This window comes from Hemicordylus capensis, chromosome 5, assembly GCF_027244095.1.
Source record: "Hemicordylus capensis ecotype Gifberg chromosome 5, rHemCap1.1.pri, whole genome shotgun sequence".
In the NCBI taxonomy this organism is placed as follows: Eukaryota; Metazoa; Chordata; class Lepidosauria; order Squamata; family Cordylidae; genus Hemicordylus; species Hemicordylus capensis.
In genome coordinates, this window is record NC_069661.1 from 41,253,190 (window position 1) to 41,268,316 (window position 15,127).

A 15,127-nucleotide genomic window follows, 5' to 3' on the forward strand; every position below is an offset into this window, starting at 1 on the left:
AGAGTGAGAGTGAAGGGGGAGCACTCAAGTGTACACTGACTTGACAGCAAACTTTGATCAACCTCAGTTCTCTGGTGAATATAGTTGGATAATATACATGTTTTCAAACACATGCTTATCTCATGTACTCAGAACGATTTCAAGTGTGTTCTTTTAGAAAAAGGAAATTGTGATTCATCCTTTTGCCAGTGTTGGCCCACAGTACAGAACGAGCCTTTGGTACACTTACCTTTTCCCCTCCTGGACTTTTCTGTCACTGAAATAGACCATAGATCCCATTATCCACTGCTTGGATCATGGAGTTTCTCCTTTTTTGTTTGGCATGTTGATATGCTTCTCATCTCCCTATTAATCAGCATTCTCTATTCAAATCCAGAGACATCGGAGCACCAGAATCCTTACAGTGCTCCAGGCCCCAGGAAAGGCTACAACACTTTAGAACTTCTTAGTGTAGAAAAAAGATGACTGAGGGGAGACATGACAGAGGTGTATAAAAGTATGCATGGTGCGGAGAGAGTGGATAGAGAGAAATTTTTCTCCCTCTCGTATAACACTAGAATCAGGGGTCATCCCGTGAAAGTGATTGCCAAGAAATTTAGGACCGACAAAAGGAAGGCATTTTTCACACAGTCTAATTGTCTATGGAATTTTCTGTCTCAAGATGTGGTGACAGCCACCAGCCTGGATGGCTTTAAGAAGGACTCAGGAAAATTCACGAAGGACAATATCAATGGCTACTGGTCTGAGAACTATAGGCCACCTTCAGCCCAAGAGGCAAGATGCCTTTAAATATCAGTTGCAGGGGAGCAATGGCAGGAGACAGGGCATGCTCCACCTCTTGCCTGTGGGCTTCCTAGAAGCATCTGGTGGGCCACTGTGTGAAACAGGATGCTGCACAAGATAGGACTCGGGCCTGATCCAGCAGGGCTGTTCTTAGGTTCTTAAGAAAAAGGCATTAAGAAAGTGGTGCTGAAGTGGCGAACCACAGTGTGATCACATAGCGTTATTTATTTATTTAAAGCCCCCTTACCCTATTCTCCTGGCAACAAGGCTCCCAGTATGGCTTACATAAAGCTGATATGAAAAATAAATGATTTTGTGAGTCTTTTCTTCTTGCTTTGATGGTTCCTTCTTCTTCTTTTCTTTCTCCTCCCTCTCAAAGGCTAGTTAGTGGTTTTACTGGTCTCTGTGAGTGGAGGAGGGGCCCAGTCATCTGGAAAAGCAGCAGGAGGTGAAGATGGCAGTGGTGATGCCTCATGAGCTCACAGGAACATAGGATGCTGCCTTATACCAAGTCAGACTATTGGTCAGTATTGTCCACACTGATTGGCAGTGGCTTTCCAAGGTTTGAGGCAGGAATTTTTCCCTGCCCCACCTGGAGATGCCAAGGATTGAACCTGGGACCTTTTGCATGCAAAGCAGATGCTCTACCACTGATCTATGGCCTAAATCCCAATCTTCCTCCTCCTCCTCCTCCATCATTTCACAGGGCAATTGGTGGTTTAGTAGCCTCTGGGATGGGAATTGTGGCCCACTTCCAGCTGAAGGAGCAACAGCAGGTGGAGATGGTGGTGAAGACCGTTCTTCCAGTAACAACTCACAGGGCAGTCTGATGCTCATCCCACTTGCCAGAAGATCCAGTTTTCACCAAAATCCATGAACCTATATTGCCCTGATGCAAGCACATGCACATTGGTTCTAAAACTCCCAGCTACATTTTGGGGTCCAAAGGAACAGATCTCTGGCTAGGGCTGCTTCGTATGATTCCTAAGAAGTCCAGTGAAGTCAGTGAGTCTCCAGATCCTGGAAAAAGGTTTATGTTTCCAGCTGGGAAGCATTTCTTTTTATTACACCACAAGCCAGCGTGGTGTAGTGGTTAGAGTGCTGGACTAGGACCGGGGAGACCCAAGTTCAAATCCCCATTCAGCCATGATACTAGCTGGGTGACTCTGGGCCGGTCACTTCTCTCTCAGCCAAACCTACTTCACAGGGTTGTTGTGAAGAGAAACTTAAGTATGTAGGTATCTGGGCTCCTTGGAGGAAGTATCTGGGCTCCTTGGAGGAAGAGAGGGATATAAAATGTAAATAATAATAATAAATTATATACATCATTTGCTCACCTGTTTTCTGGGGTCCAATAATAAGAAATTTTGGTAGGTGATCACAAGTTTTATCTCTAGACCAGATGTCCCGATGGCGTCTGTCATCACATGGATTCTGAGAGAGGGTAAGGAGAGGGGTGGGAGAGAGAAAAGAGAGCAGAAATAAATGGGATTTCAGTTAGCTAACATACCATTTTCTCTGGGTTGCAGTCTAGGTATACATCTGATAACACACACAATAGTGAATATAAGGGTGGTTTTCCTTTTTCAAAAAATGTGTGGTTTTCTGCACGGAAATGTGTTTAATGAAGCGGGGGAAATGACCTTCATTCAGGGAACTCAAAAGATATTGGCTGATACCTGGACTAATGTTGTACTAGCATAAACATGTTGCACCAGTGGAAGGATTTTGCACCAGCTCATTCCATTAAGTTGGGAGCTTGCATTCCTGATTTACATTGCAGTGACTGGTGCAGCAGGATGTACTTGTGCAACCTGTGACATGCCTCTTTTTGTGACACCTCTTTCTTAGTCCATATATGCTGCAGGGAATGATGCAAAGCTATCCATTAACCTTGTTGTGCAAGTGCATTATATTAAAAACTCTTAAATATTTGTTTGTTTGTTTGTTTGTTTATTAGAAACATTTGATATACCGGCCACTCCAAAGACTCTGGGTGGTGTACAAAAAACATGCAAAACAAGACAGCATTAAAATTACATTTTAAATAAAACTAAAGTAACTAACAAAAAAGAAAAAGGGGAAAAAATAGGTAAACTACAGGGTAAAAGCCTGGCGAAAAAGAAAAGTATTCAATAAAGATTTAAAAATCAACACGGAAGGAGCTAAATGAATCTGCAGGAGAAGAGAATTCCAGAAAAGTGGGGCAGCAACCGAGAAGGCCCTTTCACGGGTCCTAGTGCCCCGAACCTCTCGGAAATCGGGGACTGACAAAAGGACCATCTGAGCAGATCTGACCGGATGGGATGTAACTGGATGGGAGAGGTGGCTCTGTAGGTAGACAGGTGCCAAACCCCGTAAGGCTTTGAAGGTCAAAACCAGGACCTTAAATTGAACTCAATAGCGAATAGGCAACCAGTGCAATGACTGCAGGAGAGGTGTTCCCTGTTATATTTTCTGGCACCCATAAGTAAACGAACCGCTGCATTCTGGACCCATTGTAGCTTTCCGATCATCCTCAAAGGTAACCCTAGATAGAGAGCATTACAGTAATCTAGGCAGGAGATAACAAGGGTATGGGTCATTGTCATTAATGCTTGCCAATTAAGGTAAGGGCATAATTGATGAATCAGATGGAGCTGGGCAAAGGCACTTCTAGCTGCAGCCTCCACCTGCTGTTCAAGCAAGAGGTGCAAGTCCAAAACACCCCTGCTAACTTGGCAAAGAGGCACCTTTTACCGTGGTGATTCTCTTTATTTAGCAGGGGGAGAATAACTGGCCTATCCACCCCCAGCACAGTACCTCCAGTGACTGTTGCTGGTGTCTATCCTATGTTTCTTTTTAGATTGTGAGCCCTTTGGGGACAGGGATCCATCTTATTTATTTATTATTTCTCCGTGTTATTATTTCTCCCTGAGCCATTTTTTGGAAGGGCGGTATAGAAATTGACCAAAAAACAAACAAACAAAAGGACCCCCAAATCACGTACAAGCTCCTTTGGGGGCAGCGCCACCCCATTTAAAACAAGGTTCACATCCAGCTGTTGGCCGGTATGAGGGCTGAGTAAAAGTAGTTCAGTCTTGGTGGGATTCAGTCTGAGCTTATTTTGATTCATCCAGACCTTAACCATTTCTAGGCATTGAGTAAGCACAGAACAAGCATCTCCAGAATGGTCTGGGATGGCAATATACAGCTGAGTATCATCAGCATATTGATGAAATCTCACCCCAAACTGGGAAATGACCTGACCCAGCAGCTCCATATAGATGCTAAAGAGGACAGGGGCAAGAACTGAACCCTGGGGAACTCCACAAAGGAGTGGCCATTGGTCAGAGCATCTGTCCTCAATGCACACCGACTGGACATGCCCGCTAAGGTAGGAAAAGAACCGCTGTAAGACAGTGCCCCTGATACCCAACCCACGCAAGCGGTCAAGGAGGATAGCATGATCGATAGTGTCAAACTGCCCAGAGACGTAAGTTTTGGGCGGTATAAAAATATTTTAATAAATAAATAAAATAAAATAAAAGCCGCTGAGAGATCTAAAAGGACCAAGAGAGAGACACTACCCTCATCAAGGTCCTGAAGAAGGTCATCTGCCAGAGCGACCAATCCTGTCTCTGTGCTATTCCGAGGCCTGAAACCCGACTGATAAGAATTAAGATAACCAGTTTCCTCCAAGACCCTCTCAAGCTGGGCACATACAACCCTCTCTAACACCTTCGCTACAAAAGGGAGGTTGGAGATTGGCTTATAGTTGTCAAGGACCTCAGGGTCCAGGGAGGGTTTCTTCAAGTGAGGGCGAACTATCACCTCTTTAAGGGCTGCTGGTACAAAACCCTCACGTAGCGAAGAGTTAACCAACTCCCGTAACCAAGAATTTACATTCCCACCAGCTGTTCTAACCAGCCAGGAGAGACAAGGGATATTATTAGGAGGGATATTATTAAATATCTTTAATAATAGTAGTAGTAGTAGTAGTAGTAGTAGTAAATAACAATAATTGCAGTGCTTGAGGAAGTGGATCTAGAATGCAAGACGGAGCAACACTGAGCATTCACTCAGCTATGTGACCTTGAGTGTGTGTATCTTTGTTCATTGCATTAGTCTGGATGCCAGCCCTAGTTTATGGCAGTTATTCCAATATGTAATGTATTCAGTTAATCTATTTATTATTGCAATAAAGCTCTTTAGTCAAATAAAATAACTTTAATTGATCAGCTGGGTTACCATCAGACTTGTACCTGTAAACAAAAAAAGTCCATGTTGTGCAGTAGGCAGAGAACATTAAAACAGGGCTGTGGTTAGTCCCACTACAGCCACATAAAGAAGTGTCTTGCACATTACAGTAATGCTACAGGAGTTCTTTTTCCTTTGCTTCATCTCATGTTCTTGCTGTAGCATTTAGTGGCTCAAAACAATGTGACTGGGGCTAACTGCATGTGTCTCTCACATGGATCTTGGCTGAAGGCCCATGTGATTTCCCCATGTTTTGGGCCCTTCATTGTTATATCAACATTTTGGCTTCCATGGCAATGTGGTAATGCATGAAGGGAAGTTTACTAGATAGCCATTCTCCATCAGCCCCAGTTGCTAGCCATAAAATTAGAGATATTCATCTCCGACTTCAGAACAAAGGGCTGTTGTGAAGACATGGTTCATAAAGCCATTTCCCCAGCTGAAGTGCTGCATACATGTTTAATAATGTACTAGCTGGCCTAGGCACAGAGCATCTGTACCTCTAGGTCTCCTCCTTCCCCCCTCGTTCTTGGCCCCCCTTTCCTCTTGGCTCCACCCCTTCTCAGCCCCTCCCTCGTTCTCAGCCCTCTCCCTCCTCTCCCCTTCTCTCCTTCTCAGCTCTTCCCCCATTCTCCGCCCATTTCGGTCGTGGCTTTCCCACCCCTTGCCGCTTTCCCCTATCACCCCCCCACTCCCCCCCACTGATTCCCTGCCTCCCACCACCGCTTCCCTCCTGCTGCCACTTTCCCCAGCACCACTTTCTCTCATCCGACCGGCCTGCCATTAGCCTGCCCATTCGCTTTTCCCCTGGTAGCTCACTTGCAAACTCTCACAAGAGCTGCCACACATGGGATTAGCGATGGTTACGTTTAAGAGAATTATATATATAGAAGATGTTGCCAGTTCTGACATTTGATTTCTAGAGATTGGCAATTTGCCTGGTATTATTTTTTCTTCTAAAGAAAAAGATGCTATCAATGGAATTGTCATATAAACTAAAATTTACCCACTTCAAAGTGAGGTGGCAAATAAATTTTCAACATAAAGTGTTTGGCAACATTTATCATTCACATGGGTACAGTAAAAAGGAACATATCACAGCTCGAGGTTATTTAACACCTTGTCTTTCTACCATGTGTTAATGAGAAATAAAATGTGAGAAGAAAATGAAAGGAGGCTCTTCAAAAGAATGATTATGCCAGAGCTGCCTTTTAAGGGTTCCTGGTGTGCTGAACGCAGTGGGCCGAATATTCAGATGATATTGATCAAAACAGCTTTATTAGAGTCCGCAGGCATCATGGCTTAAAGAAAGTGGATAATGCTTTCTTACAGGAATATAAATTGTAGTCATTTTAAGGATATAAGTAAGTGCCTTATACTGATTCCAGACCTTTGCTTCATCTAGCCCAGTAGTGCCATCAACTCTGAGGGTGGCACGAGATGAAATGGCAGGAGATCCCTGACTGGCTCTCCTGTTGGTTTTCAAATGGCAAATGCAGCTGTAAGGAGGAGAGGTCCAACAGGGACTGTGGAAGGATGCTGGGGAATGTGTTGTTGTTTTTAAACCATGCATAAGGCTGTATGTTTTGCCCTCCAGGAGAAACAGGGACTACAAGGGATTTAAATAGGGAAAACAGCAGAGGAGAAAGAGTTTATAAACTAGCTCCCTAGCACCTCAGTGGCAGTTCTAACTGGCTCTTCCCTTTTTGAAAAAGGGAGATCAAGTCATAGATGTCTCACAATCCTGTTTAGTCTGGCCCTGATGGACAGGGTTCTTCAGGGTTTGGGGGTCAGCCCTCCTTAAATCATTTCCCTAGAGATTCCAGGAGTTGAATCTGGGATCATATGCTTATTCACATGTATGTTCTTCTTCCCATGGTCTGGAAGCTATGGACTTCCAGCCCTGTCTGACTCAGATTGCAGCCTTATCAGAAGGGTACAATTGCATTTTAATATCCTCCATCATTTCACCAACAGAAATAGGGTTATGCTTGTGAATGTGTAGAGGATGTGGCCAAACAACCTGGGATTTGTAGTGTACCAAGTATGGGTGGGGTGGGGTGGGTGGGTGTGCAACCAACCTGTGAGGCACGTGTGCCACAAATACAGTATACAGAGCACATTATTTCTGATTGCCAAAGGAGATGAGCCAGGCACATACCATCCATCATTTCACAGATGAAAATAGGGATACACTTGTTGTAACAAATATGGATACACTTGTTCCCATACCAAGGATCACTGCCCAAGCCCTCTACCCACAATGAGACATTGCTGAAGACTGGCTTCTGTCCTCTGTATGCTGTGCACTGCAAACTGCCTTACTGTTGTGCACCCATTGACCTGTAGGGGTACTAGAAACACAATACAGTCATTCCTCACCAACCGCTAGGGTTCCATTCTGGCAAAACCTCTCTGTTGGCAAATTTGTGATTGGCGAGGCATTAAAGTCTATTGGAAACAGGGGGTTAGGGGAACCACGACTGCAAAAAGACCTAAAAATAAAAGAAAAAATACCCTCCAAAATGCTAAAAAAAAAAAAAAAATTCACAAAAAATTCCTATAATATTGCCAAGAGCCACCAAGAAGAATAGGCAGATCAAACCTCTGAACTTTTTTTGAACCTCCTAGAATCACTCAAAGACATTATAAATTGGCAAGGGACAGCAAGCTCAGTCAGGGTCAAAAAGAGGAACGAACGGATCGAACCTCTGAACCCCCCAAAATCACTGAACTCCCCAAATTACTAAAAAAATCCCTCACCAACCATGGATACTCGGGTCGCAGTTGGCAAGACCTGTCACAATTTCCTATTCGCATATACTCAAAACCACGGTTGGTAAAACCGTGGTTGGCAAGGGATGACTGTACATCCACCTATCCACTTGGATCCTCTAATTTCTAGAGACTGTGGGGAGGGAGCTGAATCTTGAATAATGATAACTCTAGCAACTCACATGAAAAGAATTTGAAGGTGGCATTGCCACGAGACAAAAATAGGGGGGAAAAAATAAGGTCCATGATTTACCAGGTAGAGATTCCAGAAACAGGGACTGACCCTGAAAAACAGGGACAGTTGGAGCCTATGCAATTTTTGCCATCTTGATTTTATTTCATCATTTCTAAAATCTGTTCCACACATTCTAGATGCTTTTAACTATACTGGAAAACACACAAAGCAAGGATGCACTGGTGCAGCAAGAGAACAGCTTAGCAGAACCTTGAACTAACTGCACTGATGCAGCGGGGAAGCAACCTTCCCCTTCCCCAGTAAGCCCTCTGTGGTACCTGAAAATATGCCCCTAAAGACTGTGCAGCCCTCAGGGACATATTTTTGGATAGCACAGAGGGCTTCCAAGGAAAGGAAAGGAAAGGAAAGGGAGTCAAACATTGTTGCACCCCCATTGCAACAGTGTATTTAGTTGGGGCTTACCTGGGTGGTGGGGCAGCAGCAACAGCCCAAAGCACTTCATAGTGGTTGTGTTGGGAGGTACCTTTTTTTTTTTTTTTAAACAACAATGCAATGTGTCCATCAGGACATGACGACTGTGGATCTTCTGTTGACTCATGGAAGCATTAAGGATGTTCCCAGCTGCTAATGTCATGTTTGAAGTCACATCAGATAGGTCACAGCAAAGTGTGGGATTGGGGAGAAGTGGCAATTCAATATATTGGATATATATCCAATGCAGGCCACTGCCCTGCCAATTAAGTAAGCCCCCACAAGAGTATGGAGGAGGCTTCTTGAGTGGTGGGTCAACAGAGGGGCCCAGAGTACTTTGCAGCTGGGTACAGTGTTCTTAGCAACAATGCAATGGACCTGTCAAGACATGCACGTGGCACTGTAGTTAACCAAGATGGCACTCACCAGCACAAGTGCTGCAAAGCAGTCTAGGCCCGTTTTATAGCCACAAAGCTATCTTATGTTTGTTTAGTTTAGCTTTATTCAGAAACAACTCAATTTTCCTCCTTTCCCACTCTACCCCACACTCTCTACTTTCTCCTCATAGGGTCAAATGTCTAACAAATCATAAAATATTGCTAAATAGACTACAATAGCCCCTGCCACTGCCCTGCCACACAGATAAACCACAACAAAGGGGGCTTTTCAGGCACCTGTCCCATCCATGAATGGACTTCCTTGAGAAGCCCCTGCATCATCGTGGGGTCCTCAGAGAAGTCTCTTCACAGACAGGGAAGGCATCTGGAACAAGATGAAGATTAAGCCATTCACTCAACTGAGTAAGACACTCTATTGTCTTTTCCTCCTGCCTTCCCCATCCAGGAAGGGCAGCTTTCATCAGAAGCCTCTGCTTCATTGCAGAGGTCTGTGGAAAAGGCTCCTATCTGCAGACAGGGAGTGCAGGTGCAAGATAAGAGAATCATGCCACTGCTGTCATGCCACTGCTGTTATGCCACTGCGGTCACTGCAGTGGACACTGTGCAGGTGGGTCTCTGGGGATGTTTAAGGCCCTGGGCTCCCTGGCCAATGCCCATCTTGGCCAAGCCCTGATGCCCCCTCTACAAAGGATCCCTCTTTCTCTGAAAAATAACATGTATATCTTTTTTAAAAAATAAGATAAAATAAATATAGCCAGGCTTTTAATACTCTCTGAATGTTTTAAAACTTTAATTGCTGTTTAAATTTTTTAATTGTGGTAATCTTTGAATGTTTTAAATTTTAACTGTTTAATAGTTGGTTTTATTCTGTTTTTATTATTTTTGTAAACCTAGAGCCTTTCGAGTCAGAGCCTAGAGCCTTTGGAGTCAGGTGGTATATAAATTAAATTATTTTTTAAAAAACTTCTTATAAACATTCAAAGAGAAGAATGGCACATTTTGCCATTCCTCACACTGCTTTTCAGTTATTCCATTCCCCAAATTTCATATTATAATATGGATTGTCTGTTTTGTCTGTCTGTAGTCATTTTATTGGTTGTTGAATGCAACAGTTAATGAAATGCAATGCATCAAGAAAATAAGAAGTAGTGGGGGATAGGATGCTCTCTCTTTCTTTCTTTCTCTCTCTCTCACTCTCTCTGATAAATAACAGCCAAGCTAATAGCTGATATTTTACAGCCTGGCTTGAGGCAGGTGTTAATAAAGGTAATGTGACAGCCAGTTCCTTATCTGCTAGCTAATGTATTCCTAGCTCAAACTGCTGACTTTGAAAAGGAAATTAAATGAACCTAGCAAGCTATTTGAAACAGACTTAAACATCTTAATTGGTAGACATTGCTTTCCTAATTTCCCCCCAGCAGTCTTCCTTGCAACAATATTGCAAATTAATGTTGGGCTCATGCTGTTCAGTTACCCGGTGTTACCTGCCAGAGTGGGTCTTTTTGCTCAGGGAAGAGCTCAAAGTACTTGTGAGCTAGCTGAATGGGACGCAGGGTCTGTAGCCTCAGGTTGGTCCAGCTTTGAACAAAGCTGGCCAAATTGACAAAGGTGTACAAGCCTAGTCGGTCATTCCCATAGTTAGACAGGTGGGTCATGAAGATGCTGATCTGAAAGGCAAACAGACATACTTGTGTTAGTTGTAGCAGCAGGCGGATTTCACTAGATGGCAGCAGCTGTATTTCCAACCCATATAGGTTGCTGTTATTTAAAGTGCTCTACCTTCCCTATACCTCTGTTGTTTTGCAAGGATTCATTTCTGCAAATGTATAGTCTGGGTGAACCAACATGTTAAAAGGAAAAGAAAAGTAAAGAAAAACCTTCTGCTTTCCAAACCAAAATGTGTTTTTGTATTGCCTGCATATGTAGCACAATATGTCTTGCAAGTTGCATTTCATAGAACTTTTCCAGTTTGTTGTGCTTGCTGTATCGCATGGGCTGTCTGTAGTTTCCGGAGCCTGTGAAATATTTGACTTTGAAAGCCACAGTGCTAATGCAGTAGCAGCATCTTTGCCACGTCTAATGCATTCGGCGTCTACAGTTTTTTCAAGGTGTGAAGAATGTTGGAAGGCATTAGAGACTCATATAATTTGTTTACAATCCCGAAAAGAACAATGCGAGTACAAACAGTTTCCCTTGCGAAGGCAGACTAATTCTACACTGGCATGAATGCAAAGGACAATATGACCACCCCGCCCCCCAATCTGTGGCCAGTTATACAGCATTCTCAGGCCATACTGCCAAGGCAGTGGTGGCAACACGCAAACACTCTCAGACTATGCCACCAGGACAGGCAATGGCAACAGTGCCATTTTGGAAGGGTGGTATATAAACTTAATAAATAAATAAAACAACAAATAAACAAACAGTGATATTCTTAGCTCAGGTCGGGGGGGGGGAGGGGAGAAGAGGTGTGTCCCAGTAGGGCAAGGAAGGAGAAATGAACATGCTCCAGTGGGGTGAGGAAGGGAGGCCCATGGTGGGGGGGTACCCAATGTAATGGAGGGCCACCATTTGTTATCCTCTGCGGCAGTCCTTGCACTTCTGCCTGAGGCAACCTATGGGGATGGGCCATAACTCAGTGGATAAGCACCTGCTTTGTATGCAGAAGGTCCCAGGTTCACTCCCTGGCATCTCCAGGTAGGGCAGGGGAAGACTCCTGCCAGAACCCGTGGAAAGCTGTTGCCAGTTGGTGTAAACAATACTAAGCTAGATGGATCTACGGTAGGGGTGTGCACAAAACTGGACTTGAGCTGGACTGGACATGTTCGGTTTTGCCACTCCAAACTAGAACCCAGGCTCAGCTCAAATTCAAGCCAGTTTGGTTTTCTAAAGTGTAATTTAATAAAACAGCTACATACGGTTGGGTTTGGCAGCCTCCAGGGTTTCTAACGTGGCCATGGGGGGCTTTGGTGGTTCCCCCCCACCCCCGCTGGCCTTCTATGGTGCCCTGGTCTTCTTCAGCCAATCTTTCGGCCATTTAGGCCCCCTCTGTGGGCATGGGCCATGGCTATTTGGAATTTTTACACTTCCGTGGCCTTGTAGGAGCCCCCCGGAGGGGATAAGATGATTTAATTTTTTTTAAAAAAATCTGCACACACACCCCACACACAACAAACCGATGGGGTGGGGGGTTCGAGGGGGTACAAAACTGAACTGGTCCCATCTGGTTTGAACTCAAACCAAATGAGACCAGCCAATTTTGTGCACACTCCAAGCCCTCAAGCCAGCCTGGTTCAATGGTGAACTGGCTCAACCTTGAGCTGGTTCACACATTCCTAACCAATGGTCTGATTTGAACATAAGTACATGAGAACAGCATTGCTGGATCAGGCCCAAGGCCTATCTAGTCCAGCATCTTGTTTCACACAGTGACTCACCAGAATCCTCTGGGAAGTCCACAGGCAAGAGCTGAGGGCACACCCTCTCTCCTATGCTAGGGATAATTAAGAACATAAGAACAGCCCTGTTGGATCAGGCCCAAGGCCCATCTAGTCCAGCACCCTGTTTCTACCACACCAGGGGCTTTTTAGTTTAGAAAAAAGACGACTGTGGGGAGACATGACAGAGGTCTATACAATCATGCATGGAGTGGAGAAAGTGGATAGAGAGACATTCTTCTCCCTCTCACATAACACTAGGGCCAGGGGTAATCCCATGAATTTGATTGCCAGGAAATTTAGGACCAACAAATGGAACTACATTTTCACACAATGCAAAATCAACTTGTGGAATTATCTGCCACAAGTTGTGGTGACAGCCAACAACCTGGATGGCTTTAAGAGGGGTTTGGATAACTTCATGGAAGAGAGGTCTATCAACGACTACTTGTCGGAGGGCTATAGGACACTTCCAGCCTCAAAGGCAGGATGCCTCTGGATACCAGTTGCAGGGGAGTAACAGCAGAAGAGAGGGCATGCCCTCAACTCCTGCTGGTAGACTTCCAGTGGAATCTGGCGGGCCCCTGTGTGAAACAGGATGCTGGACTAGATGGGCCTTGGGCCTGATCCAGCAGGGCTGTTCTCATGTTCCTGCTGTTGCTCCCCTGCAACTAGTATTTAGAGGCATCTTGCCTCACTTGTTAGCTATGCTGGCATCCTTCTGGACTTGGTGGTACCTTTCCTCCTTTTTGGTACACAATCTAACTGGGCTTCTATTATTTTGAATAAATGTTGTGATGATGACTACAGTCTGACTCCACAAAGCATGGCCTCACAACAGATGCAATTGGCAGGTAAGAAGCTAAATGAGTTATTTGTATCTGTCTGCAAGAGCTAATCTTGTGGCTGCAAACATGAATCCCTTTGCTTAGCAGGGTCTGCCCTGGTTTGCATGGGATGAGAGACTACATGTGAACACAGTAAGATGTCCCCCTTAGGGGATAGGGCCACTCTGGGAAGAGCATCTGAATACGTTCATGCAGAAGGTTCCAAGTTCCCTCCCTAGCATTTCCAATATCGGCCTTAGAGAGACTCATGCCTGCAACCTTGGAGAAGCTGCTGCCAGTCAATGTAGACAATATCAAACCAGATGGACCAATGGTCTGACTTGGTATAAAGCAGGTTCCTATGTTCCTAATATGTAACTTTGACGAGGAAATTTGTTGAAAGCTTTTTGAACGTCCAAGTATACTATGTCAATTGGATCACCTTTATCCACACACCTGTTGATACTCTCAAAGAACTCCAAAAGGTTGGTGAGGCAAGATTTACCTTTGCTGAAGTCATATTGGTTCTCCTTCAGCAGGGCCTGTTCTTCTATATACTTAACAAGTTTATCTTTGAGAATGCTTTCTATCAATTTGCCCAGCACAGACGTTAAGCTAACCAGCCTGTAGTTTCCTGGATCCCCCCTGGATCCCTTTTTGAAAATTGATGTTACATTGGCTACTTTCCAGTCCTCTGGGACTGAGCCTGATTGTAAGGATAAGTTACATATTTTTGCAAGGCTGGCAATTTCACATTTGAGTTCTTTAAGGACTCTCAGGTGGATTCCATCTGACTCTAGCTATTTGTTAATTTTTAATTTTTCCAGACAGTTTAGATTGTCATCTCTCATCAACTCTATCTGATTTAGTTCCTTAACCTCTGAACCTGAGAAACTCAGGTCTACACAGGCTCGGTATCCATTGCTGTGAAGACAGATGCAAAGAATCTATTTAGCTTCTCTGCAATAAGAACATAAGAACTGTGGGGAGGCTACTCCAGAGGTGGTGTGGAACAGAAGAAGTAACATTGGCAGGTCAGCAGGCTGTTACAGGGGAATGGAAAACAGCAATATAAACAGCCAGCTTTTTGACCCTGAGGAGCAGTGCCCACTTCCCACAGAGCCTCACCTTGCTCTTTGTAATGCCAGGTAGGTTCAGAATAAATCAGAAGTCATCAATGATCTGATTATGGATGAAGGAACCAGCCTGCTATGTATCACAGAGAGTTGGTTGGGGGAGGCTGGTGGCCCATTCTGGTCCCAGCTTCTCCCTCCAGGGTACTGTGTTAAGGAGCAGGTGAGAGGGCGTGTGGGCAGGGAGGTGGAATGGCTGTGATCCATAATAATAACATCTCCCTTACCAGGATCCCTGTTGAAGTGTCTGATGATCATATCGAATGTGCGTACTTAAGGTTGGGGACCAGGAATGGATCAGGATGGAAAGCACTACAACTTTCTTCTTCAATATGTAGGCAAGCAGGGGACTTTTTCCTCAAACATGTTTTGTTGGGGGGTGGGATCAGGATTCATCCATGTGCAAATGTCTTAATTTCATAATGTCTTTCTGAGTGCAATGCATCATACACAGAACCAAGACTTGAGGCCTCATCTTCCAGGCAATCACAAACACATCCCCATTTCTAAACAATTATACATAGAACAAAAAGTTTTTGTGAATTCTGTACTAAATTATAGATGCTAAAAAGCTCCCAACCTGCAATGTTATTTCACCATCAGCATTTTGAACCATAATATGAATAGACAGAAAAGAATACAGAATCATAAAAGTTGCAGTATGCATGTAAACAAGACTGTACATTTTTGGTTTTCTATATCACAGCAATGATTCTATCAGGGATCCCAAGACTCCACGCAAACACCCCAAATACTATCATGCATACGTAGGAGATCTACAGGTTTCCCATTCCAACTGCAATCCCAATTTTCATTACAGCTGTTTTAGGAGTTGCTAGAGTCTATGGTGGGAAGAGACTTTTTTTGT

At 44.3% G+C, this 15,127-nt stretch overlaps 1 protein-coding gene across 7 annotated transcripts in view; it reads right to left on the bottom strand.

Moving 5' to 3' along the window:
- The window catches only part of NDST4 (N-deacetylase and N-sulfotransferase 4), a 208,710-nt gene that overhangs the window by 25,572 nt on the left and 168,011 nt on the right, over nucleotides 1-15,127 (bottom strand). For all 7 annotated transcript variants that reach the window (XR_008308702.1, XM_053256601.1, XM_053256599.1 and 4 more), the window contains 2 exons: nucleotides 10,347-10,529; nucleotides 2,121-2,217 (listed from right to left, as the gene is read on the bottom strand). Coding sequence is in view for 6 of the 7 variants with exons in the window: in XM_053256601.1 (XP_053112576.1) it covers nucleotides 2,121-2,217; nucleotides 10,347-10,529 (280 nt within the window). In the remaining variant the exon portion in view is untranslated. The remainder of the gene's footprint in view (nucleotides 1-2,120; nucleotides 2,218-10,346; nucleotides 10,530-15,127) is intronic.